The 27,829-nt window shown below is 32.1% G+C and overlaps 1 protein-coding gene across 4 annotated transcripts in view; it reads right to left on the reverse strand.

Annotated features, from left to right (window-relative positions):
• Klp10A (kinesin-like protein 10A) overlaps window positions 1-27,829 on the reverse strand; it is a 115,749-nt gene that overhangs the window by 13,572 nt on the left and 74,348 nt on the right. For all 4 annotated transcript variants that reach the window (XM_085811535.1, XM_085811534.1, XM_085811532.1 and 1 more), the window contains 6 exons: window positions 21,545-21,680; window positions 20,411-20,521; window positions 16,941-17,008; window positions 16,756-16,852; window positions 5,477-5,578; window positions 3,321-3,393 (listed from right to left, as the gene is read on the reverse strand). In XM_085811535.1, the coding sequence (XP_085667661.1) occupies window positions 3,321-3,393; window positions 5,477-5,578; window positions 16,756-16,852; window positions 16,941-17,008; window positions 20,411-20,521; window positions 21,545-21,680 (587 nt within the window). The remainder of the gene's footprint in view (window positions 1-3,320; window positions 3,394-5,476; window positions 5,579-16,755; window positions 16,853-16,940; window positions 17,009-20,410; window positions 20,522-21,544; window positions 21,681-27,829) is intronic.

Raw genomic sequence — 27,829 nt, forward strand, 5'->3', positions numbered from 1 at the left:
CAACATAAGAAAAATAATCCCCTTTATCAGTTTTATCCAAGTAGTGAAAATAAAATGCAATAAGAGCATTCTACAGATCTTTGATTCTTTCTAAAACACATAAAATGTACACCCACCTATGGTCTGGTTTATTCAAGGGCTTAAGTTTTTTAATGGCAAGGGATTCACAGATTTTGAAAAAATTTTCTCTTTTACTGCAGCTTTTCATATCAAAATAGATGTTATCAAACAAATCTTCTAGGTATCTATCAAAACATGAAGCAAATTTTTTTGCACAGTTATTAGCTGTGTGACATGTGTCAATATCAATATCTAATAAGTGGGGTGCTTTGTTTGATCGTAGTCTGGTTTCAACACCCTTTTTTTTTCCCATGCATGGTGTTACATGAGTCCATTAATACACTAATTAAGTTTGCCCATGGAATATTATTATCTTCAATAGTATTAACAACTGCTTTAAAAACAGCTTCTGAATTGCAAGATTCCATCTTTAGAGATGCAAAATGATGAACTACAACTTCGTTTTGATTGTTGTCATAAAACTGCACCAATATTGCCAGTATACTTTCTTGAGCATTGCTAGTACTTTCATCCAAATTTAGAGAAAATGGAGTCTCCTTTAAAGTTTTAATGATATTTTCTTTAATAGTTTTTGCAAGCCCATATTTCATCTTATAACATGCAGTAGTCCTGGACATTTCCAACGAGTTTAGTGCCGTCTGATCGCAGCTCAACTGTTTGCACAGTTCAATTAAATTGGGAGCTACATTGAAAGAAAGAGAATTCTCAGCGATAAATAAAGTTATTAATAAATCTTGGCGTGCTTTTCTTGTCACTATATCCAATGGCCGAGCATCAGTCTCCAGTAAGTCATCAGTAATTTTTTAATTAGCATAATTACTTAAAGTCATTGAATGTCTAATGCACTTTGAATATTTTATGTGCGTCACAGTTTTAGAATGATTTGTGAAAGCCTTGAATCCTTCCCCACCATACTTCAGTAGTGAGTTACAAAAAACACAATATGCTTGTCCAGCAACATTTATTTTCTTGCACCATGTGCCGATGGTATCCCGATTACCATCTCTCCGTTCAATCCAATTTCACCTAAATGTATTCCGGACACCTTCTAATTGTATAATATCACTATTTATATCAAGAAATTTCATAGTGAAATTCTCTTGCGTACATAAATAAAAAAATATTTCAATAAACTAAATGAAAAATTTACACGTGCATCAATAAATGAAACGAAAATTTTACACAGCGGAGAAAAAAAATTGAGAAGCGATCAATGACAAATAGCTAATACGGCGAAAAACCCCCCTTCTCTACTTATTGGTGCCATGCCAGGAGAGATAAGACTTTTGAACCCAGAGTCATGTGATCGCACATCTGGACGAACGAAGTCGCTTCCTTCTTTTTCTGCTGCGCCTACTTGCCGAAAAGAATCCAGAAGAGAATGTCTGAGAACTGGGGGAATGAGTCATAACTCGCAATAAGGAAGGAACAAAAAAGAAGTTTTCCCCCCCTTTTCCCGCATTATCACTGCCTTTGGAGTAAGAAAGGAAAAGTTTTCACCACACACACTGACCTTGCGTTTTCTGCTTCCAGAGCAAGCAAAATTACCCAGATCAAAATAAATAATTCATTATTATTCCTACTTCCTTTTGAACGACGATCCCCGGAATTTCCGGGTATCGAAGTTCAAAATCCCCGGAATTCCGGGGTTTCCCCGGAGCACAAACACCCCTGAATATCACATAACGGGCAAGATGGAAAGTCTGCTAAACTAAATGTTTGTAGGTGTTTCATGAGGTAGTCATATCCAGTTTTTAATCTAAAGTTAGCAGCACTGGCTTAACCTGCTGAGATTCTCCATTAGGGAACCTCCAATCTTCCTCTTCACCAAGTCCCCATTCTTCTTTCAAAGATGAGCTCCACATCTGTCTCAAAGGATTCTATTAGCACTGTGATATCAAGCAGGAGGATTGGGTTGAGGAACCACAAATCCAGCCTCAGCCTGAGTGTCAGCACTCTCATTACCCATGATTCTACAATGATTTGGGATTTACTGCAGAGTAACATTGTCACCATTATTTATTAGAGAATTTATCACAAGCTGACAATCTAGAACAGAACCATTGTATGACTAAAGAAATTGCTTTAATAGTGGCCTGTGAATCAATAAATATCACAAAGTGCTGATCTTCTCTTTTGCTGATTTCAGTCAAGGCTAATTGGATAGCAGCCACTTCAGCATCATAATTGGTACAATTTGTACTACCAACCCTGCTAAAGTTAAAATGCCAAGAATAAACCCCTGCACCAGCATTACTTATTAGCACCTATAGCAGAACCATCGATGTACACATGCAACCAGCGCATTGTTGGGAATCTTTCTACGACAGTGGCCAAAGCAGCCATCCTTAATTCTGTCTCAGGAATTTTTACTGACTGGCAGAACTAAGTCTAAATTATAATTTTCCAAGTTCAAATATCTTAGAAACACACTAGTCTCAAGTAGATCAAGATCTGTTAAAAGAAGAGATATATAAAAAAAATCAGACAGTTCATTTGTCACATTTAAAAATTTAAGTTAGAGTTTTAACATGCATTCTGCAAGACTGTACATCTTCCAGAAATCACCATATCTTATCAATCTCTTGACCAACTTGAGAGCACATATTTTCCTTCAAAGAGTCAGTGGCTCAATAATTGTTTGCAACTGCACGGCCAGGATAGGAATAGAAAATGCTCCACCAGTGATGATTCTCATGGTATTATTTTGAATAGTTTCAACCCTGTTCTGTACTGACTCAGAAGCAGTTATGAGAAGTACAACTGCTTCTGAATCAATACAGAACAGGGTCGAAGCTATTCAAAATAATATTAAAAAAATTGAATGCACATGTACTAAGAAAATAAAACAAAGGATAATGGTGACGTGTGACAGTGCTTTAGGTACTTAACCAAACAATTTATTATGACTGAGTTGTTTACAGTGTGCCGCAGATGAAGGAGGAACAACAGTATACAAATAAAAACTCATGATAATGAGAGTAATTTTTGACTGAACATTGCATTGCAGCAAACGCTGTAGTTATTTAGCATGAAGGCAAAAATTTTAAAATAAATCTTTGCTTACATATTACCTAGAATGACACCTGGCAGAAATACAGAATAACAACAGATATTTAAGAAAATTTTAAATTATAAGCTAAACTACTCATATAGATTTGATAAAAATTTGAACATAATATTTATTTAAAAAATAAGTAAATTACCATTTATAAAAGGAATGAAAATATTTTACTTACAATCAACATCATAGTCAACATCATTAGACATAGATAGTAGCACATTATCCCTTCTAAACCATTTTTCTGAGGCCTTTAAAAGAAAAATAAATTTCATATTAGGTATTTATGCAAAGAAATTTCAAGATCTGCATCATAATTTTCAAACTTTTTATTTTTAATCAAATATATTGAGGAACTATGCATCCATTTATGTCTACTGCAGCTATATCTATTTATGTCACTTGCTTCATTATTATATAACCAAATAAGCCTATAACTTCTGTTTAGTGAAATATTAAGCAAAAAGAACATGCACTATTTTCTCAAGAAAAACCAGGTCCCATTGTTTCTTTCATACTGTTGCATGTGTATGAGTTTATAACAGATTGAATGTACAGAACACTGATGATAGCTTGATAAAATTATTTTACCACAAGCACTTCACTATACTGGAACTTTCCATAAAAATATTTGTACAGCTCTTCACAGTATCACAGAGTACAATCAGTACTTACACTTCAAACTAATAAGAACATTAAACACAACACAATACAAAGTGCATCTAAAAGGCAAAGCTCTCATAGATATCTCAATATTCCGAATTCAATACGCTACTGATAACAACTGATTGCAGATGCTCTCTCCAGCCATATATAGTTTTCACCTGGCCACCAAGAAATTTCTAACAAACTGCATTTCTTGAACTTACTGGAAGGCATATACTTGAAGTTACACCTAAGGCCCAGTTACAATTATAGTTATTCAATTACAATAACCATTACAATTATACAGGGACCAGACTAAAATGCCAACAAATTTGGCAACATAAATTAGTCAGCAAAACCATCACCAGCCTGGTAATATCATGCCAACTTAATGAGATAGCTATTTACTGGATGATAAATAGAGTCGCCCGTGTGTTCTTACTTTTTTGGCAAAGCTTCACTTCTTTAAATTTTCATTTCATAATATGCAAAAAATATTAAAATTTCACCAAAATTATTTACAATATTTGCAACAATATGTTAAAGTAAACTTCAAAAATATTTAAATGAAATAATAATAATGAAACTAGCAACACTGTTTAGCTATATATATATATATATATATATATATATATAAAACGTTTTGATGGAAAAGAATTTGCCCAATAGATTTATTTTAATGTATAGCATGTTTACTTACGAATAAGTAACCCTATATAACACATATAAGTTTGGTTTATTTGATTAGAGCAAAGCATTTGAGGGTTATCTGCCTAAAGGGAGGGATTTCTTCATGGAGGATTTTGTAAGGGAAACTTGCTCATACCCATATCTCACATAGGAAAAACTTGAAAATGTCCATGCAGCTAGTCTGCTCACCTGGAGCTGAACTTACCAGTGATCAGCGACTTTACTCACCAGTGATCAGCGACTTTACTCACCATTTGACCACTGGTGAGCTCATATATGTATAAAGTATATAAAGAGTATTTATTAAAATCTAAAGAACTTGAAATTAAATTTGCTCAGTCAGAACTGGATAGAACTATGAAATAAGGGTTTCAAAAGCTCAGTGTAAAACAACAAATATTTCCTTCTTTAAAATGAAATTATTTTGCCTAAGCATATACATGTCCTATAATTTGACTGTCAAAATTCTGTTCCACCCACCCGGTACAGTAGTTAGCATTGCTGACTGCTGTGCCACATGTTCGAATCCCAGAGAAGGTATGGATGTTTGTAAATCTATAGTGTCGGTGTAGTACTTTAAATAAAGTACCACACCGACACTATAGATTTACCGAAAGAAGATCCATAGATACACTGAAAGAAAAGCCGAAAGTCCCCTTTTATAATAATAGTCCTCTTGTAATATACTTGTGGAAGGAGAGATGGATGGGAGACCCTCAGTCCCGTCCCCCCAGGGTGTTTTCCATTAAAATTGGGGGCGGAACTGAGCTAAATCACACTGTCGCCTGTAAGGTGCTCAAGTCTGTTGCCAATGAGAGGCATAATCTTGTGCTCCTTGCCACAAGGAAGTTTGTGGGCTTGGGCTGACTATGTCAGACAAGTGAGCATAAGTAACAACAACACAACAAATTTTGTTATTTTAGTTTTATTTTATTATTTATTTTTGCTTAAATGGTTCAAAATGCCTAAAAATATCAAGATGCTTAACTTTTAACTTACTTCTATCACAGCTTTATGAGAATCAAGGACTTCCTCCTCCATTTCTTGTACATGGGATATTGCTTCATGAAATGAATATAGATCAGCTGATAATTCACCTTCCTGAAAATTACGTTATTTCATGAGGACTATTGGACCAGATTCCCATCAATCAAAAAATAATATACAACATAATAGATATTACCTTTGCTCTAACATATTATTCCTTTTTAATACACTGGTGTGGAAATTTTAAAAAAGTTCTTAACGCATAATTACCAACTGAATATTACACGAAAGAAAATCAATATGCTAATTTGACAGAAATTTAGGATGAACATTTATATATATGCATTTGCTAATGTAAGATTTAGCAAATAAGTACCCCAAAAAAATGAGATATGATAGTGTTGCTAGCACAGTATAACTCCAGATATCCACATTAATTAGAATCATCGTGTAATCAGATAACTTATTTGTCTTTTCCTCTAGGCTAACATTGAAATACAAAACCTGAAAGTCTCCACACTCCATGGTGGCACCATTTAAAAGAACAGGAACTGTTACATTTCATTCTCGGTCACAAACAGTTACCAATTAATTTAATACAACTTGGTATTTATTAGTTTATTCAATAAAATTTTGTAAACAATTTATTAAAAATAAACAACATAAAGGAGAGTACACAAAATTAATTTTAGAATTACATAGAATAAAGATACAAATATGTTGTCCCATAAAAATAAATTTTTTTGGTAAACGATAGGCATATGAAATGAAGTAGCTTTTGGATTTGTTTCAAGTATTAATTAAATTACATAATGCAAAGTTCGTACACATTTCTACACATGGAAATTAAGTACTTTTAAGGACCATTAATGAAAAAATTAAGGACCTATGAGAAATGGGAACTGAATAAATTCAATTAAAAATATTATCTATGCCTGAATTTCACTTTTGTAATACCATCCTAAAAATAAAATAATCCCTAAGTAGTATGCATTATTACTAAGCATGAATTAATTAACATAATTATTAATAAGTTTGAAAATAAAATGAACTTTATGCAATTTACCAAGTGGCATTATATATTTTACCTTATAATAATAGTTGGTCATATTTGAAAGAGGATAAGTGACATTTACGTTTTACTAACAATTAGCTTTATGTTGATTTTTTTCATGTCTCATTTTGTCACATACTTGGTCAGTCTAGAGGTTTAATCAGCATGATTCGTAACAAGAGACTGAATGTTGTCACCGCGGCTGCTTGTCTAGAAAGAGACCTGCTGATTAGAACAAAGCTGAAAGGCCTGATGTAGGCACGGTTGCCAAGTGTTTAAAGTTACTCAGGCCCTGTTTGATGCAGTTAGTGTCATAGCTTTGTGTAGAGTTCCAGCGGTTGTAACCCAGTTAATATACTTTCAATAAGAAATTAAAGCACCAGAGGTGATAAGTTGTTTAGTATTATTTTAAATCTCAGTAGATGCAAAGAATAAGTTTTACTTGAATTGTTACAATTTTGTATTTTATCTTGTGACCAGAGTATTAATGAAAGGCAATAAACTCGTTTTAATATGTTGAGATAATTTTTAAGGGTAAGCAGTTAGTTATAAATAATTAAATTAGGTAGTTTGATAATCTTAGTCATTATGGATTTACATGACAACGATTAAATTTTATTTTTTAAAAATATTTGTTATAAAAGCTCTATTAAAATCAAAATCTAATACAATTTCACAGTTTAAAATACAAGTAATTTATGACAAAATGATATTAGGATAATTGCACATTAAAAGCTACAAAACATTTATATTTTGTAACAACAACACTCATCAAAATATTTATCCGTCATTTTAATTTGAAGCCTTCCCAGACATTTTAGCTAGTTTATATTGATTTTCTTCTCTTTAAGCATCTTTTCTAAAAATCGGAGATTTGTCTTATTATGCAAACCAATGCTCTCGCTAGTTTCTGCATGCTTTATCTCCTAACTTGTCAAACTCTCCACAATGTACCTACGAGAGTTTACTTGATCCGGTAAAAGTTAAATAGTCCAAAACCTCCGACAGACGTGAAGCATATTATCGCTATGTCTGAAATTAAATAACATATCAGACAAAGGTTTAAATAAGCCTCTTATTTAAAAAGAATTTAAAACATAAAGGCATGTTCTGATGCTAATAAAATCAATTACAGTTCACGGTGATGTAATTAAACAAGAACAGTCAAATTCAAACTAATAATGTGGACTAGTGGTAATACATTGGGGGTACACTCAGACCCTCCTGGCCACAAAGAGGCCTCATGGTAATGTGGACTAGTGGTCAAAGATTATACAATTAAATTTTAATTTAATCTGGCTCAGTTACTCTATCATACGAAGAAACAGAAATGGGAAATTATAGTAAAGGCTGAAATAATAAACAATTGGGTAATTTACATAATAATAACTGCACATATCTTTGAAGAATAATTTTCTTTATGTATTCAGCTTCTTTCTTCAACACGTTTCCTTTTGATTTTATAATTTTTGGATTTAATTAAAGATTTCTGTTATTCTAAAAAACACTAAATGCATTTAGAATGTACAGAAAAAGTGGCTAATTTTATTTATTTAGTACTATGAACATTCAGAAGAAATATGAAATGTATACGGTAAAGGCCGGTTACAGAGCTGATGTGGCAGAATTTTTATAATTTAGTGACACACCGAACAACAAAATCTAGAAATGGCATAACTTTTAGAATTTAGAGCAGGCAATGGAAGCAGAATTTAGAAAGGCACTAAGCTGCAGAATTTAGGACAGAGATTGCATCAGGTGGGAAAATACCTAGTGTCAGCTATGTGTATGATGCATTAAGATGAATCTTTTAAATTGTAACTTTTCAATTTTTTTATTAATAAAAAAATCCCTTTCTATAATGGCTATGATAAGATTAGAAGCATTTTTGGTACCTAGTGAAAAGTAGAGGAAATAAAGGGAAGATAAACATGTTAAGATTCTAGTATCAGAAGTAAAACATGCAAATATGTTTTCATTGTTCTCTTCCAAAAAGTAAGAAATTCATTGCAAACTTTCTATAAAATACATCCATCACATGTTGATACCATGGTGACATTTTTCATTTTGTCACATATTTCTCGAATCCTCTAGAATCGTAGGTCTATAAATCTTGCCTTCAAACCCTTTTAAACTTTTTAAGCTGCAATGTCTAAAACCCTAAAAAAAAAAAAAAAAAAAAAAAAAAAAAAATTATCCCTACCATTTGTGTTACAGCAAAGAGCAAGAAATATTTTGGAAAAAAAAAGGAGGGAAAAAGTGTAAAATTAATTTTATAGAGAAAAATTGATGCATACTCTGAGAATTTTGAATATTCTGAGACAATTACATGGAAAAAAACTCTTACTATGAAAAAATTAAAAAGAACACATTTTTTAATTAATTACATAGCTAATTTTGCTTTTGCTAAAAGCTGTTTCGTAAATTGTGCTTTATAGCATTATACCTTGTTTATTTTTCAGATTCAAAATATTGTATAATAAGTTGCCAAAATGAAACTTTATTGAACTGACAGCGGAAAATAAAAATGTTTTATTTAAATATAATTTCAATATATTGCCATTATTTTAATGAAATTTATCAATCTTACGAAGCTTTAAAAAATTGTCGAAAAATTCCTAGATCTCGGAATTAAAAATTTTCTATAGAAACTGATCTTAAAATTGCCAAAATGTTGATAAATCGCCAAATTTAGAAGCGTTTAATAAAAGAATTCGCATCCCCAAAAGTGTGAAAAGTTGTCTAAAACCTCGTTATTAGAAAAATGAATTTCGAAATGCTTATGTTTCACTTCTTGCTTAGAAACTAAAGTATCCCATCATTTATTTTAGAAATAGAAACAAATTATAACTCATGAACCCATTCGAAAGGTTCAATATATATATGCCAGTGAATCGCCAAAAATATTCCTCCAAAATGCTAATTCACACTCAAAATGGTAGTCATAAAAACAGACAGAAATTTCAGATAATTAAAATTAAGGACCTTCTGCTGATTTTGGCCAAAATTAAGGACTTTTAAGTACCAAAAATCGATTCGAAAAAAGTCTAAGGACTTTTAAGAACTCTTAAAGACCGTACGAACCCTGATAATCATGTTTTAATGAGATGATATCCTTGTTTTTTGTTGCATAACAAATTAAATCTTTGTGCAATATCTGATATTTCTTAGTCAACAGCTCTATAAATTCCCCATGGGTTTTAGATGGCAGGTGATTAATATCGCTGTTATTGATCAAAAGTGGCTTTTGAATTCAAGATAACTTTCTGAACTCAAAATTCAATGTTAAGTGTGAAACTGTTTTCCTACGGTTTTTAAATCATCTATAACTAAATTTATTATTAAATTTATTACACAATTATTATTATTTTTTTTATAAAACTGTTGACAGTTAAGACATCTCAACTGAATCATTTTACACCATATTTTTCTAAATGTTGGTCTATTTAATACAACCTGCAGTCCCCCCTGCAAGAGCCTCTTAACGCATCAACCAGTGCGTGAATGTTATATGATCATTACACTGGTTAACAGTCAAAAGGATCAGAGATAAAAAAAACAACTAATACCTATTAATTTTTTATCTGCTGAATAATTGTTAAAATTGTTTATCAGTTCTTCAAACTAGCACTTATCTGCACACTAATGAAACATGCCTCATATATGAACATATTCCGTCTAAAAGAAAGACTTAATTGGCACAAATTGTTGCACAGCTTTTCTGGTCAGTTGTAAGACAGCATTTAAGCAAGATGCCTCGAAAATGTGTTAACAACACAAACAGTTTTGTTATACTTGTGGGGAAGTGACGTTTGTTTTGTAGAGGCGAAATCTGTCTTCCATGGTTAAAAAAGCTTACAATTTCTATTTTGGCTGTAAAGTGGAAAATCAAGACAAATCCTGGACCCCATACATCTGCTGTAATTAATGTGCTTCTAGTCTGTAAAACTCATAAAACCACAAAAAATATCAATGCCCTTTGCAGTCCAATGGTGCGGAGAGAGCCGTTAGTTCATGTGAGTGATTGCTATTCTGCATCATGCTTCCTGTAGAACAGGGAATAAGCATGTCAAAGAAAAGAAATATGTTATAATGTATCCTAATATACTATAGGCTATACAACCAATACCCCATAGTGATGATTTGCCAATTCCTAAACTGACGGAAACCTATACCTCTGACACAGAAACAGAAAGAAGTACTAAACTTTGTTATGTTATAAACATGCCATCAACATCTTTGGATCCTGATTTTGCACCCAGTATTTCACCTACACAGCCAAATTAAACTATCTAGTGAGAGACCTAGATTAGTCAAAAAATAAGGCTGAACTGTTAAGATTAATGTAAAGATTACTGTGGTGGTAACTCAGCTTCATACTTGTCAGAAAGATTTGATGCCATCTTTGACATTTATAGAGACTTAAAAATTTTTTAAGGGTGTAAATGGTTTATTTGGCACTCTCTATATGAATCACACACCAGAAGAATGGAGGTTGTTCATAGATGGCTTGACATTAAGCTTAAAAGTTGTTCTGCAACACATCAGAAAAAATTTACCGTCGATTGCTCTTGGCTACGCTGTTCATATGAAGGAATTGTATGAAAATTTGAAGAATCTACTAAAGTGCATTAAATGCAAACACTATAAATAGCAAGTGTGCATAGATTTGAAAGTAGCTGCTCTTTTACTTGGATTGCCACAAGGATACATGAAATTTTGCAGTTTTTATGTGAAATGGGATAGTCGAGCAAGGAGAGGGGCAATTCATTTTAAAAAGAAAGAATGGCCTACTAGACAGGCCTTGGAAACAGAAAAAAAGCACAGCACATATCATTGATTGACCCAACGAACATATTACTACCAACACTAGACATAAAATTAGGGCTAATGAAAAATTTTGTGAAAGCACAGGATAAAATTGGGCTGGCATTTTAATATCTTCGAGGGCAATTTCATAGGCTATACAAAACAAAACTAAAGGAAGGCATTTCATTTGAAATCTCTTCAAGGAAAAATATTTGAAAATATCTTAACAGGTGACGAAAAGAATGCTCAGATAAATTTTCGACAAGTAGCTACTAACTTCTTTGGAAACAAGAGGTCTGAAAACTACTCTAAACTTGTGGAGGAACTGTTATTATCATATAAAAGGTTGCAACATGTCTTTGAAAATACATTTTTCTTGATTCCCACCTAGATTTTTTCCCCAAATAACTGAGGTGCGGTTAGTGATGAACACGACGAGTGCTTTCACCAGTACATTGCAGAGATAAAGAACAGGTATCAGGTAAAATAGAGCCTTTTCATGCTTGCTAATTATTGTTTGACACTTGTTAGAAATGCTCCAGTTGTAGTGTATCACTAAGTAGCAAAACAAAGGCCTATTTATTGTTAGAGAAGAACTTTCGAATAATTTTTTATAAATGTGTTTAACCCTTTCGGTCCTCATGGACACTTACGTCCCAGAGATTAGATTTCATTCCCTATTGGGTACATAAAACCAACTTTTAAATGCGTTTTCAAGGAATTAAGGAATAAATATATGACTAAAGAAACCTGGCCTATTTTTGCAAAATGTGCCAGGTTGCACTTTGTAAAGATTTCTTTATGCCATATTATACTTAACTTGTACTGTAAGAATAAAATATTTGGTACATTTCATTAAACTTTATTCACATGCAGTGCAAGTTTATTACAACAATATCCTATACGATTGGGACAAACAGCCCCAGTTGACAATACGACTCGGATATATTGTCCCAGGAGATTTCCAGGAAATGGGGAAAAGTTAAAAACTTTAAATTCAAATTACACTTCTTTTAGTATGTCAACATTAAATTAAACTACTTTTCACAGCTGAATTTTAATCACATAAAAATTGGGTCGAAAGGGTAAAAAATGAATTAAAAATTAATAAAGTTCAAATTTTTGTCCGTGTTATCAGCAACTTAAAAGAAAACAATACTTTTTTATGTCATTGCTTTTGAACCATTTGCGCACAATCCAATGCTATTTTTTCATTCTAAAAATTCAGTTTAAAAACATTCACAAACTCTACTATATATGTTTTCCCCTTTTCTGTATTCTTCCACACTACAAAATAACAATTATCTTTCGATGTTTTTCTGATAAATGTATCTGATATATATTAACAAGTGAGTTATTTATGAAATGTCAGTTGCTTCATCCAACTGAATTGTTAATTTTGTCTTTCCTTATTGTCAAGTAATAAACTGTTTCAATCAGTCGCTGCTGATTTAAGAGATTTTATTGGTGACACAATGTTGTTTGGTAAAGGAATTTTTCAAATTTTTTTGACATATTTCTGCCATTTTAATAGCAGTAGGTAATATAAGAGCTTCTCCAATGGTGTATGGTTTTTTATTTTAAGAAATCAGTAAGTAAATATTTTTCAGTCACAGTTATAAATTTTTCAAAATATTGTTTTCCTTTATTTAAAGATTTAACAGCCATTCAAAATATTTTTTTGGTTCATTGATGTATAGAGGATGTTTGGATTCAAGATGCATTTTAAATTTAGATGGTTTCATGTTCAACAAAGCCAAAATGTTATTTCATATCAAACAAAGAAGTTGTTCATTAGTTCCATGGCTGTTGAAAGTAAAATCAAAAGGGAAAAATGTGTCATCATATTTTCTTTAGATACTGCTTGAAAAGACTCTATTGCATTCTGCATAATTACCTTTCTCACTTAAGTTCAACCACTTATCCATGGTTAAAATTACTTCTATCCTTAAAAATAAATAACATCTCATAATAATTATTTAAATAAATACCAATCTTAATCAAGCAAAACAGTAAAATGTAGTATTGTGTGTAATGTACACTTAAGATGTACACAGTTGCTGTGATGGAACAGATACAACTGGCCCTATAACTGAAAAGAGCTTTCATTACACTATATGCAGCAGCACCGACTTTCTTTTCGGCACACCTGTGTAGCTTAGAATGTCAAGTCCTATGCATTTATGGCTTCTGAAACTGCAAAGAGGTACCTCAATTTTGATATGCTTAGTATAGCTTAGTGGTATACTATTTCAATAAATAAATATAATATACAGTTTACAATTTTGTAATTCTGCTGTACAGAAAATGTAGTATTTAGTGCTGTACAAAAAATGTAGTATTAGTAAATGTAGTATGAGAAATTAAAGATAAGTTGCCTAAATGGGAATCTGGTTAGTAACTAGGCTCTGACTGCCATACCAAAGGGCCCAGGCTCGAATCCTCGAGAAGCACTGGATGTATTTGTCCACCCTCTCATAAGAGGCAATGGTGGCCCACCTATTAGGTTCCTCCATAATAAAGTGACTGCCGTTTTGGGGCCTTCGTGGTGGTAAAACATCTGTGGATGACCCGGGACGGTCATTTGGAACAAATTAATAAATAAAAAATAAATTAGAGATAATGACTAATATTTCTTTAAATTCATGTACCTAAATGAAATTTTTGTGATCCCATTTGAAGTTACGACCCACAATTTAAGAAACATTGTTTTAAATTGTCAATCTTCAGTTTCTCTAGTAACAGAAAAACTCCTTTCTACAGATGCAAATCCTTGTGACAAGATTAGAACCATTTTTTGCAACTTTTCATGCTTAAAATCTAGTGAAAAGAGAAAATAAAAGAAAGATAAACATGTTAAGAGAAAGACTTCTAGGTTCAAAAGTAGAAAATTCAAGTAATTTTGTTTTCAGTGTTTTTCCAAAAATTCTTTAAAAAAAAACATTCTGTAAAACATGTCTATGTGTTAATACCATGAGGATTTTTTTTTTCTGGAAGGGGGACAGAAAAGAGAAGCTTCATGTTAATTTTACACAGAAAACTGATACACGTCTGAATATTCCACAAACTGGAAAAACTTCATATTTCAAAATGAAAAAAGTTGTTTTTATGTAAATTTTACGAACACTTTACAAAAAGAAATACTTTAAAAAATGTTTTATGTTTTGATAGAATAGGGACTCGACATCATTTATATTACAAGTAGGAACAAATTCAAACGATAAAATCCACCAAATACATATTTGTCAATGAATCACCAGGAAATATTCCACCAAAATGATAATTGACATATAAAGCAGCAGTTGTAAAAATGGACAGGACTATCAGATGAGGAAAATTAAGGACCCTTTACTAATTTTGGCTGGAATTCAGGACTTTTAAGAGCCGTACGAACCTGTACTACAGATTTCGCTGTCTATTAATTGATTGATGATTGGGGCACCATCCCTGCAGTGACAAACTTCTGTGATATAATCATTGTTTATTCTTTCTCCACATTGCTTCACTGATTCCATTAATTGTAAATTTTGCTTTTTGTTTGCACTGAAAAACCTTCAGATTTTCAGCTATGATTATAAAGCTTAGCTAACATTCGCCATACACTATTGGCGATTACACATTGCTGACAACTTTTAGCAGAGGCTGAACAAAGTTAAGCCTGAACTGTATTAGTTATTTATTATACTTATGCCTATTTACCATACATACTTTAAAGCTTTTCTAGGGCCGGCAGATATTTTAGGGCCTGGCAAATGTGGGGGTCCTAAATTCTGCTGCCAAGTGTTTCCCTAAATTAAAAAAAAAAAAAATTGCCATTCCTAAAATTCTTAGGATTTTGCCATCTCTTAATTTTGTTGCTTCGTTCTTCTCTAAATTCTGCTGCTTGGTGCATCAGACCTGGGCTTATCTGAATAACAAATCAGTTATTTTCGATTCAAATGGCATTAAATGTAAACTTTTGGCTAATGGGTATAATTTACAAAATCTATTTTCTGAATATGAAAGGAAAGATCTATTAAATTTCTTCTCATCAACACACTCAACACTTCACAGCTTAGTAAGCTGAAGTCTGAATTCATTACCAAGTGGTAAAGGTAAAAAAAGGTAAGACATTGCTGCATCAGTCATTTCTGAAGTTGCTGCTGCTGACAGTTATGCAGTGATGAAAACAAAAAACAGTAGATAATGATTTGCCAGGATGGTTATATAAATCATATTTATTATACATTGTTCACAGTCTGGATCTGAAAAAATAACATATAATCTTAGTATCAATGTATGATGTTATGATGTAGAACGTTTTAGTTCGAGATGCAAACAAAAATGTGCAAATGATGCAAGCAAAAATGTGGCTACAGAGCCAAATTATTGATCATAGAGATTCATGCTAATAAATAAGTGTTTCTTCAATGGGGAGGTATTTTATTTAGTACCAAAGTAACATTAAGAATTGGGAGTTTTGATATGTTTTATGAAAATGTATCAAATGCGCAAGTATAAAACATACAAGAGATTTGCTGGTGTTTCAGATTTTAAATCATTTTGGATATTGGACATCCAGCTTTTGGATTTTCTACTGTATAACATGGAAGTATGGTTAATCAAAGTGCATGTTAAAATAAAAAAATATTCTTTTCCATACATCAAAAGTATAGTTGAGTTTCCTATGCTCACCACTAGTATATAACAAAATTTTACAATCAAATTAGCTTAATGAACATAAATAGTTAGGTCACTATAGTTTGCTTACTATAAAGATACTTATTATGAGGTATCACAGTATCAAGTTTAGGTAACATAATAAGAGAAAAATACTCTTTAATGGGGATGAAAAAAGGCCATATTATACACCAGAGTATTAAAACAATCCCCCTTTTTTTGTTATTTATGCAGTTTTCTTAATCATTTTGTTCATTGTTAATCATTTCGTCATTGTAATAATTATCATTTGTTAAAAATCATCAAATATATAAACACTCAATCTTATACAAAATTCTGATTAATAGTTACTTCTTTTTGTTTATGTGAATAAAATTAAAAGAAAATTAATAATAAATCCTTCAAAACTTGAAATTATATTCCAAATAGAGATTTCCATAATTTGTAGATAAAAAATAAATTTTTTGAGAAAGTAATTAAAAAATACATTCATTTAAAAAATATATACATTTGGTACAAACTTTCCACTAAAAATTAACTATTCATAGTGTTTATGTCCTATGAGACAGGACAAACTTTACACTACTATTTAAATTGCATCCCCCTCCACCAAAAGGGGGTAAATTTATTTTGTGCTTACTTAAATCAGAAACTATGTCATATAAAATGCTATATTAGTTTAAATACTAAATTATTCTTTAAATTACTTTTATGTAATATGTTTCTTAACTTTAAAGATAGTAAATGAAAAACAGCATAAGATGCTTACATTGGAGGAACACAGGAGAGCTAAGTCATTATTTTCGTCATTTTGTTCACCATTTGCTGTTTTCAACTCTGGATTTTCAACACCCAGCTCCTTAACTCTATTATAAAAAAATAAATGTGAATAAATAATCTATAACTGAGAAGCAAAAAAATAACAATGAAATTAAATATGAAGCAGTTTCATACCTATCAGCATATCGTAATGTATTCAGAGAATGCTCACATGAATTCATTCCAGGAGATATCATAGCAATCTAAAATCACAATTGCATTTTAGTGCAAGTCTGATAAAATTACAAACTCCATGCATGACATTCACCAAAAATATAGTACAATTAAAAAAAAAAAAAAAATTCTTGTACTCTGACATTTTAAAAAGGGTAGTTAAAAATGCAATTAACAATAACAAAAATAAATGTAATGATATGGTAATCACTTTTCTGCTATAACAGTTTCACTCTGAAACACTACTATAAGATTTTATTTTATTTTGTTAGAAATAACCAAGTATTTCCTTACTTTAACTGTTTGATACTTCCAGGAAAAATTAAATTAAGCTAAATGAATAGTAATGAAAGCATTTAATATGCTATTAAAATAAGATCTTTTATATTTTGAGAGTTTAAATACAGAAGAAACTGATTTTAAGATGAATAAAGTGTTCATGGCAGTTAACAGGCTTCACTAGCTTTTGGATATATTTTCAAGCATTTCATAAATTCATAAAATAGCTCTTCTCAGTATAGTAATCTTCTAATTACATATCAATTTTCAGATGCCTTGCATAAAAGGTACAGCAAAATAATGTAAGATGATTCTTATTTCAATGTCATAGTTAGAAAAGCAGCTCTCAGTTTAGTATGTTCATGATTTTCACTTCATGCTTTTCTTGACAGTCTTTCCTATTTTTTTTTTTTTTTTAAAGAAATTAAGTTTCTATGTTGGTTTCTCTTTACATGTGGTTGTGTTTTGAAGTTCTTAAACTTCTATGTTATTTTCTTCTTTTTTCATACCTTTACCTATTTTACTTATGGTTACTCGCATTTAAAAATAACATTTATTTTCTTATCCTGGATCTGTGATATACACCTCCACACATTTATTAAAGATTTCATCTAAGGGATTAAAAAAAATCAAAGAAAGGATTAATGATCAAGAGCATATTATTTGTCTTCATGTAATTTACTTGTTACTGGGGATAGAAATCACTTATTTTTTAGCTTTAAAAGGGCTATATAAACAAAGCTATGTTTTACTCAAAATGAAAGTCTGGATGAATAAAATGAATGGACTGTCCATTGAAGAAATCTTAGGATATTTTTAAGTACCCGCAACAAAAGTAAAACAAATTTTGAAAAATAAAGATGGTATTATCAGGAATGTAAAATTCATACCAAGACAATCAGCAGGATACGAATTAGGAAGTTTAACTGCCTGAGAAATGTGTTGGTGCAGTGATTTAAAAAAGTCTGCAGTTCTTAGGACAGCAATTATTTCAGCACAGACTTTCAAAATAGATTGACACTCTCACCCCCCTTTTTTTTTCATTAAGTATGAACATATATATATGTATTAGCATTATGAATGTGGGCGACGACCCACACAAATTTTTAACTGTGGAAAAAAAAAAATGATCCACTTCTCGAAGAATGTGTCTGAGACAATTTCTGCTTCCTATGATGAAACTAGTCAAAGTGTTACCCACTTAGCAAAGTTTTTGCTGCTCTACAGATAAAATGTAGCTCCAGTAAAAATGTCCACATCTGATGCCTTTTATATCTTGTTCAACATGGAATGATATTATTGAAGTTTGTATCGAAAATGGCTTCATGAAAGTAGGTTTTTCACCCTTCCAGAAAATAAATCTTAAAATCATTGGAGAATAGACATAATAGATGATGAAGAACTGAGTATCATTTTAGGCAGCTTGACAGGTTTTGAGAAATTCTGAATATTGATAAAAATATAGAAATACTAAAAACAGACAGACGCAAAGGAAACGAATACATTACAAAGTCTGTAATCCAGACTCGTCGGGACTTCGACGATTCCGGATTAGGGGTTTTTCCAGATTATAGATCATCAATTTAAATCTGGTAAGATGGCATGCAGAAATTATACAATAAAAAATATGAAATAAAAAGCAATCATGACCTAAAGAGTATCAAATTTTACAAAAAAAAAAAAAGGGGGGGGGGGGAAGCTTAATATTTATTTGTTTATTTTATTAAACATTTCTTTCAACACATGCATGCATAAAGTTTTGTGTTGTGGCTTTGAGGTCCGGATTACGAACTTTGTACTGTAATTCAGTTCCAATTGAATGATGATTTGATAATGAAGATTTAATTAAAAATTTCCTTCATCTGTAAAAGCAATAAAGAGCTTTAGAAACTCTTATTACATAAAATTCAATAGTGTACCTAGTGACACACATTCTCATTTTAATGAACTTGAAAAGTCCAACTGAAAAGGTGTGAAAGTTCAAGAGAAGAAATAATTCAGTTCTATATTATTTTGAAAAGTTTATAGTATGTATAATTAAAATTTTAAGATTTTCTAATAATTTAAGATGTAATATGTTGAATCTCGGATAGTAAATCTAATGATGGATATTTTTCTTCTTTTGCATGCTATTCTCATATCAGTATGAATATTAACTTTACAAGTGTGAATTACATTTTCATTCCTGCATATCTTTTGGTTATCTCATGGGCTGATATAAAAGTGACAAGCTAGTGTATTTTCTTCCTATCTTGAGCACAGTTGATATTACAACTATAAAACAGCATTTAAAATCTCCTACCTCAATATAGCTCAGTTATTTTAAATTCACACAAAATTTTAAATTTAGGCACTAATTATTATTAATCTTTTCAGCATACTATAGTTTTGGATGGGTTTGAAAAATCAGTAATAAATTGATTTTTTTTTAAACATGCAATTGTATTAACGATTTTCCTCAGCAGTTTTTAACAATTAAAACTTCATCACTAAATCATCGAAGCATATACGTAGCTCTTAAAAATTATTTTAAGCTCATTTTACTTGTAAAGAAAATTAGGCAAAAGGGACAGAGTATGACAATATTAGATTACAAAAGCATTAACATTTTCTTCTCACACCTATTCACTCTTATATTATAAAAACTTATTTGATACATCAGAAGCTGAGGAAGCAAAAAACAATCCCCCATTCAGAAATGAAAGCTGAACACAATTTCAATTAGAATTTATTTGTTAACCAGCAGTTTTCAATTTTTTTAATATTAAATTTTTTAATTCTTTCTTTCAAGCATAATTTATGAAAATCACCATTCGTTTAAAATCTAACTAATAAAATAAAAACTTATAATAGATACATACATACATACACACACACAAAAAAAAAAAAAAAGAGCAACATACATAATTATACTTTTTTTTTTTTAATTTTTAAATCAAGCCTTATTACCCCAATATACAAGAAAATCCAAGCTTTTTCTAGGCTAATATAAAAAGCAAGTCACATAAAATTCAGATTGACAGAAAATAAAATTTTAATACCATATGAATTAAAAGATGTTTATCAACTTAACAAATAACTAACATATACAAAGTTACGCACATAAAAATAGATTTCAATACATTTTCTTACATCAGGAAATGGAAACTTACCATGCAAGTCCGAGAATTGTCACCAATAAATGAATCTCTCAAAACCTGAGTTAGTTTACTTGCTCGAAAAGGAAGGTGAGCACCTTTCCTACCTAATGCTCTGATGCATTCCTAATGAAACAAAAAGGAAATTGAAATAATTTTTTGATAAATTTTTACCACTTTGAAAAATAACAACATGTAAAATATTTTTAATGATTATTTTGATCATCAATAGATTTATGACATTTGCATTAAGACAGCATTCCCCAAACGTTTTCAAGAGAGAACAAATTTTAAAAATTAGAATGTTCTGCAGACCACCTTAGTCTAGTCCTCTCTAAAATAATTTTTTTTTTTTTTTTTCCAGCTTATGCTCTTACCAGTATACAATAAAACCTCAACTATCCATTATCCAACTGACCAGATTGATATTTTATATCTTGAAAAAGAAGAGATTTTAGATGCCATTATAGAGCTTGTTATATTATTAATCCACACACACTGTTCTCAAAAATAGTGTGACATAGCATCTATAATGGATAAGTATGACATCAGAGCACAATTATAAGCATTTCGCCTTAGTTTTGTGTTAACCTGGTTCATTTTTGATAAGCCAGTTTAATTTTTGCAAAGAAAGATACAAGTTCTCTTTTTGTCTCGTATTTTGAAAAAATATTAATATTTGGAACCTCCAATTTGGAATGCAAAAAATTAATCATAAGATAAAATCAACTTCACAGATTCATAACTCAAGTGCTGTGAAAATATGGCATTGCAGTTTTTCATTCAGTTTAACAACTAACCATACTTTAGCATATTTTGTTTTGCTTCTAAGCATCACAAATAAATAGCATTTTCTATTACAGATCTTTAATTATTCACAGCCAAAATAATAATAATAAAAAGTTAAAAGACATATGAAAGAGAATGGACTACAACATTAAAAAATATATATATATATGAGAAGGAGCAATGAAAATTTTACGAGAATGCGTTTAGAAATTTTACGATAATGACTGAATAATACGGAAATTTACAAAATTTCAGAAATAGTTTTAACAGCATCAACTCTTGGAGATACCTCATACAGCAAGAAAATTAGAAGGCTAAAAACATATATTCACAATCTTTTAATCTGAAGTCAACACATACCTTTAACGCTAACAAACTTTTATTGATTTCAGCACCTTCCATTCTTGTTTGCCGATTAGCGCTAGACGTATCGGCCCCCCGTTCATTTCCAGCCAGATCAATTAAAGAAAATTTTCCATGAACTCGACCATTGGGTCTAAAATAAAAATGTATTTGAGTACAAACATAATTTAAAAACTAAATCACATCATCTGCCTGTGCAAATATATTATTAAAATTCAACAATTTAAATTGATTTCTTTTGAAAATTTCTAATTATTAGCAGCATTGTCAAAATATATTTCACTGTACCATATAACATTCTGGTTAATTAACAGCTCAAAATACATTTCTACACAAAATCTAAAAAACTCTTAGCAATAAGAGATTAATGTTAATTAAAATAATGGTAAAACAGAAGACTCTTATTTGATAGTTTTCTACAGCTCAGAATTACCTGTTTTGACAAACAATAGTATTGAAAAGGTTTCCTACAGAAAATTTTACTTCGATCAAATAATAGCTGCTTACTGAACATATTTAAGATGGGAGAAGAGTTTTAGCTTTACAACTTTTTATATACACAAGAATTCGAATTATTTTACCAATGCTGCTAGATAAAAATCATCTGATTTAATAAGTGGAAAAGGAGAGATAGAATTAGAATGTGGAAGAATGATACATGTTAATAATTAACTGCTTGAGATGGTATCATAAAAGTGAATGGTGTTACAGTTTATGTAGTTGGCCACGAGAGGGTGCAGCATTTTTTACTTTTAGCTTGTTATATTTTTCTTACCGCATTGCGGATTTTTGAGATAGATGTAGTGGCAACAAAAAAAACCATGATGAATGTTCTAATGTAAGCATGTTTGAAGAAAATATTCATGAAGGCTTCACTTAAATTTGAAGAGCTGGGGGTGAGTGAGAATTTATTGGCGCAAAACCAAAGATGATTAAAATGCGCCAAACACAGGATGGGATGATTACAGATGATTAAATTAAAATAAAATAAATAAAAACAAGTGGACAAAATGTACCAAATCCAGAGGATGCAGTCATATAAAAACAAGGTAAAAAGCACACATTAAAATCCAAAACACAATCCTCAATACAAATTAAATTAGGTAGTAAAAGCCAGTCTCTTTTAAATAATAAAATTACAATTAGTCTCTCTTCCGATTAAATGGTGGAGAGGTAAGTCACAGCTATTAAAATGTTTCTGACGAAGACTATTAAAATATGGACACTCAATTAAAATATGACGGACAGATAAACAAACATCACAATTTAAACAAACAGGCTCCTTCTCATCTTTTAAAAGGTAGTTATGTGTCACTCTAGTGTGACCAATTCTGAGGCGAGTCAAAAGAACTTCTTCCTTACGATTTCCAGCAAAACCCCAATGCTTGATTCTGGGCTTTACATTTCTCAACTTGTTGTTAAGCTGAACATCCCAAATTTGCTGCCATTTTTTTGGATCTTCCCCTTGATGACACAGCAGATGTCTCTAAAAGGGATGAGGCGACTGGACAGTTCAACAGCAGATTTTGCTGCGATGTCTGCAAGCTCGTTTCCCTTTATTCCCGTATGCCCGGGAACCCAGCAGTACAGGATTTCATATCCTTGAATCTTTAAGTTTATATGAATTTTGAGAACATCCACTACAACAGGATTTTGAGTGTTGGGAAAAGCTTCCAAAGATTTAAGAGCACTATACGAGTCTGTATAAAATATGAACTTTTTGCGGCAGAGCTTTGAGATGTACAGAAGACCATAATATATTGCAGTTAGTTCAGATGTTAGGACTGAGAAAGCATGGTGCAGGCATCTGCCCTCTATGTAATCTTCAAATACAAATGCCATCCCGACATGATCATTTGACTTTGATCCACCTGTGTCTATCGGATAACAACTGCTATATTTGTGCCTGTGCTCAGCGAAGAGTTGTCTGTAAACGACCGTCAGTACTTGCCTTCACGTGATGTTTGAAAACCTCAAGAAGCTGAATCCGTGAATTTTCCCAAGGTGGGATTTCAAAATTCTGTACTGCTTGGGGGCACATATCAGAGAGGGAATGTTCCTCAATGACAGGACGAACTCTTAAAGCAAAGGGAGGAACACAGGATGGACGTGTTTCAAATAAAGTGTTACACACATTATCAAGTTAAGCCCAGCTTATTAGGATGTTCAGTTTGCGATAGAATATTAAAATATTGCAAAAGGGACAATTGCTCACGCCTCAGATAAAGTGATGGTTCATTAAAGTCAACATACAGGCTCTGGATAGGAGAAGTCCTGAAAGCTCCTGAACAAATTTTGGAATATAAGGCCTTACGGGGCAATTTAGATATCCAGCCTTAATATTTTTCGGCAGATCAGGCAATTTGAAGGTCAGGATCACGTGTTTTGTGTCAGTCAACTGACCTTCCTTACGCATCTTGATCCGCCTAGCACAACAGACTTTTTGGTCAGCTAACTCGGAAACGAACTCTTCTTCTGAAACACACAGAAGGTCGATTTCCGAGATCACACCTCTACAAAAATTCAGAGTTTTATGCGCTGACACAGTTATAGCTACATTTCCGTGACAAAAGGGAAGCAGATTGGGTTGCCGAGACAGTATCTATAAACAGGTCTCCAGAACGGAGACGCTTTATGTTCTTTGGTTCACCTATGCAAGAATGAATATATTTGCTTACAACAAAAGGGGACATCTTTTGCATTTCGCCAGAGGGACTTGAGACTATAAGGAAGCATGGATTATCAGTGATTACTTTGGCATTTGCATCGGTACGTATTTTCTTAGTAAGAGATTTATCAATTACTTCGATACTTTGGTCGTTTTCATTTGATTTGAGAAGAAACATAGAAGCCATATTTAAGAAAGAAAAGATTCGGGTCCGACGGCCCTGCCCACCACGGAAACACGGATTCCTGTGTTAGCGCTAGCCGGACCTATACGCAAACTGAAGCCCGGCTTTCCCGAAAGCAGGTACTCCCGAGAGCTTGACCCCAAGCCACTGACACAAGGACTAGTGACCAGCCGATTGACGCCCGTGAGGACGACTAAGATGCCTCCCGTTTAGCCGAAGCAGAGGCCAAAGCAGTGTGTTGGAGACAGTAACTTGCCCCTCAATTACCAGGACACTCCTTTCCAGCGAAACGGGTCTCCACGCACGGCAAACACGTAGGTAGTTTTCTCGCCACTTGCAAAGTAGAGACGAGGGCTGTTCCAATTTCTCGTGACGAGCCCCAAACTCCAAAGGGAGAAACCACAAGGGAGAAGGGAAGGAAAAAGTTCCAGCCAAGAGGAGAGGAGACGGAAAAGAGGATAGATCACTGGGGCTCCAGGATCGTGACACCCATCTCACCAAGATGATCCCCTGAAGGGCTAGGGTACCTCGGGATTGCTACACCCGTACTCACAAGAGTGAGCCCCTGAGGGGTTTGAAGAGCTGGAAACAGTTTTAATTGAAATTGAGGCGATATTGAATTCACGTCCACTGACGTATGTTTATAGTGAAGTTGGAGAACCAGAACTGCTGACGCCAGCTCATTTTCTAGTTGGACGAAGACTGACATCCTTACCATCTGGCAAAATTCTTGAACTAAAGAAAATTTAACAAGGCGATATAAACACCAGCTAAGGTTATTACAAGAGTTTTGTAAAAGATGGAAAAGAGAATACTTACTTGAAATTAGAAACGTAAAATAAATTCAGAGAGGTAATGCCGTAACAGATCTTTTGAAAGGCTCTGTAGTTCTAGTACATGAAGAAAAATTACCAAGATTATTAAGGAAGATGGAAGTTGTACAGGAGTGTCATCCAGGACGAGATGGGAAAAAAAGGGCTTGCACTGTCCGTTTAGCTAATGGAACTCATCTTCGTCGTCTTGTGCAGTTATTGTACCCATTAGAAATTGAAGCAGGTCGTTTCGACGCTGACGGTTCGACACCAACGTTTCGACGCTGGGGCAGTTCGACGCCATATGGTTTTCGTATTTTTATTTATTTTTAGAATAAATATGAAGTAATATAAATAAGTAATATGACTGATTTTTATTTATTGAATTAACGATTGTTTGCATGCATATTTGAAATAAATATATGTGTGAAAGTGTTCTAGATTTTTGTTCGTGTCCCAGAATAGTGAGAAGCCCCCTCGCCAACATCAAGGCCCCAGGACATGAGGGAGGGTGTTTTTTAATTTATTTATTTCACAAAACAGCATCAAAAACTCAAAATACACAAATGGTAAATAAACATGTGGTTACAAAGTAGTTGTATTATATTGCAGACAAATATAATTACAGATAAATAAGATTATACATAAATAAGATTACATCACAGAACTGTTATTATACTAATCCATTGCAAAATTATGCGCCACACTTTTCAGGTATTCCGTTAGTTGTCGATTTTCAAAATCTTCAACTATTACTTTAATTCACATATTAGCTAGCAGATACCTAATCCGCTTGTGCGGCGATTCATCTCCACGTACAAATTGTTTATAACATTAATCAATTGATTTTTGAACACGCCTGAGACCATCTATGAATTCCCATAATGTGGGGTGTGAAATATCAAATGACGATGACACCAAATTTATTTGAATGATGATGCAAACTTATTCTAAAAATAAATAAAAATACGAAAAGTATGGCGTCAAACAAAAGCAAAAAAAGTATGGCGTCAAACTGACCCCGCGTCGAAACGACCTCGTGTCGAATTGACCACGCGTCGAACTGACCTGTACCGATTAGAAATGACTTGAACTCTTTGAACTGAATACAATGAACTTAAATTGCGAACACTGCCTATATGAACATTTAAACTTGTAGAACATTAAAAACATTTAGTGTTTAAGATAACTTCAGAATCCAATCCTTTGATGAACCAGGAGTTCATAGAGGGGGAGGATGTTACAGTTTATGTAGCTGGTCACGAGAGGGTGCAGTGTTTTTTACTTTTAGCTTGTTATATTTTTCTTACCGCATTGCGGATTTTTGAGATAGATGTAGTGGCAACAACAACAACAAACAAACAAACAAACAAAAAAAAAAAAAAAAAGATGAATGTTCTAATGTAAGCAGACAATTGTTGTACATAGCTGTAAATAAAGCTTCTGTGTGATAAAAATGAAAAGGAATTCCAAGCATTCCTGTGGATATTCATCAAGAAAGGTAAGCAAAAATTCACTAATCGATTTTGTTAAATGTAAATAATAAGAATAAAAAAAAAGATCATAAGTTGCAATAAATGGATTTAATAGTAGTAATCACACTTTTATCACTAAGTTAATTTTTTATGAATATTTAAAATTTATGTATGATGATATAACTGAATCAATGCAAAACAAAAATTAATGTTTATGCCCTCAAAGGGTTCAGCAAATAATTAAATTAAGGTGCTCAACATTAACCAATAATTTATATATTAATAATGAAATAAAAAAAAAAGTCTCCCATGGATTTATTTTTTATTTATTTTTTTTTTCCAAATGACCAAAACACGACAAAAGAAACAGCATATTACATGCACAAATAAATGTAAGAAGCGTTGAATGACAATGAGCTGAAGGCAGATAGAAGTAACTGGCATTTCAGTAAATGCTACCAAAGTATTTAAGTAGTATTTATAGTTTTCAAGAAAAAAAAAAAAAAAAAACCCTCTGATATCTCATGCAGCTACTGTCAGTCTACTATAAGAGCACCTACTCATAGAGCGCCTGCAACTGACTGTTGGTGCAGAAATGAATCGTAACTTTTATTTTCTTAACGGTGTTTTTGAAAAAAATATCTTTAAGTTTGCTTTCTTGATGCCCTTAATGATGAACTGGTGATATATACTTTTGATTTGGCTTTACATACTTGTTATAACATTGTTTTATCTTTCCTGCAGCTGACATTGGCCAAAGACAATACAAAAATTAAATTTTCTCGATTCGCCCTCTTTTAAAATAGATAAGACCTGTTACTGTAATTACTGCCTCCAGTTAGGCACATTGGCAAGAGTAATTCACATGATAGACCGAAACTGGCTGAACATTAATCTAAGCAGACGGTAATAAACCAACTATGTTCGCAGTCCATGCAGACAAGCTTGGAGATAAAACATAAAAATAGAGAGAAAAAAATAAGTGGTAGTGTTTTTTTTTTTTTTTTTAAAGTATAGAAGGGATAGGTGATGCTGAAATTCATTGATGAATGGCAAGAATATACAGAGAATACTGCACATCATTCACAAGTGCTTCAGAAAAGGATAATTATCATCATCAGTCAAACAATATTGTGTACATAA

The sequence above is a fragment of the Stegodyphus dumicola genome, chromosome 2, assembly GCF_044657685.1.
Source record: "Stegodyphus dumicola isolate Sdum_Otavi_A_Nest chromosome 2, ASM4465768v1".
NCBI classification, from domain to species: Eukaryota; Metazoa; Arthropoda; class Arachnida; order Araneae; family Eresidae; genus Stegodyphus; species Stegodyphus dumicola.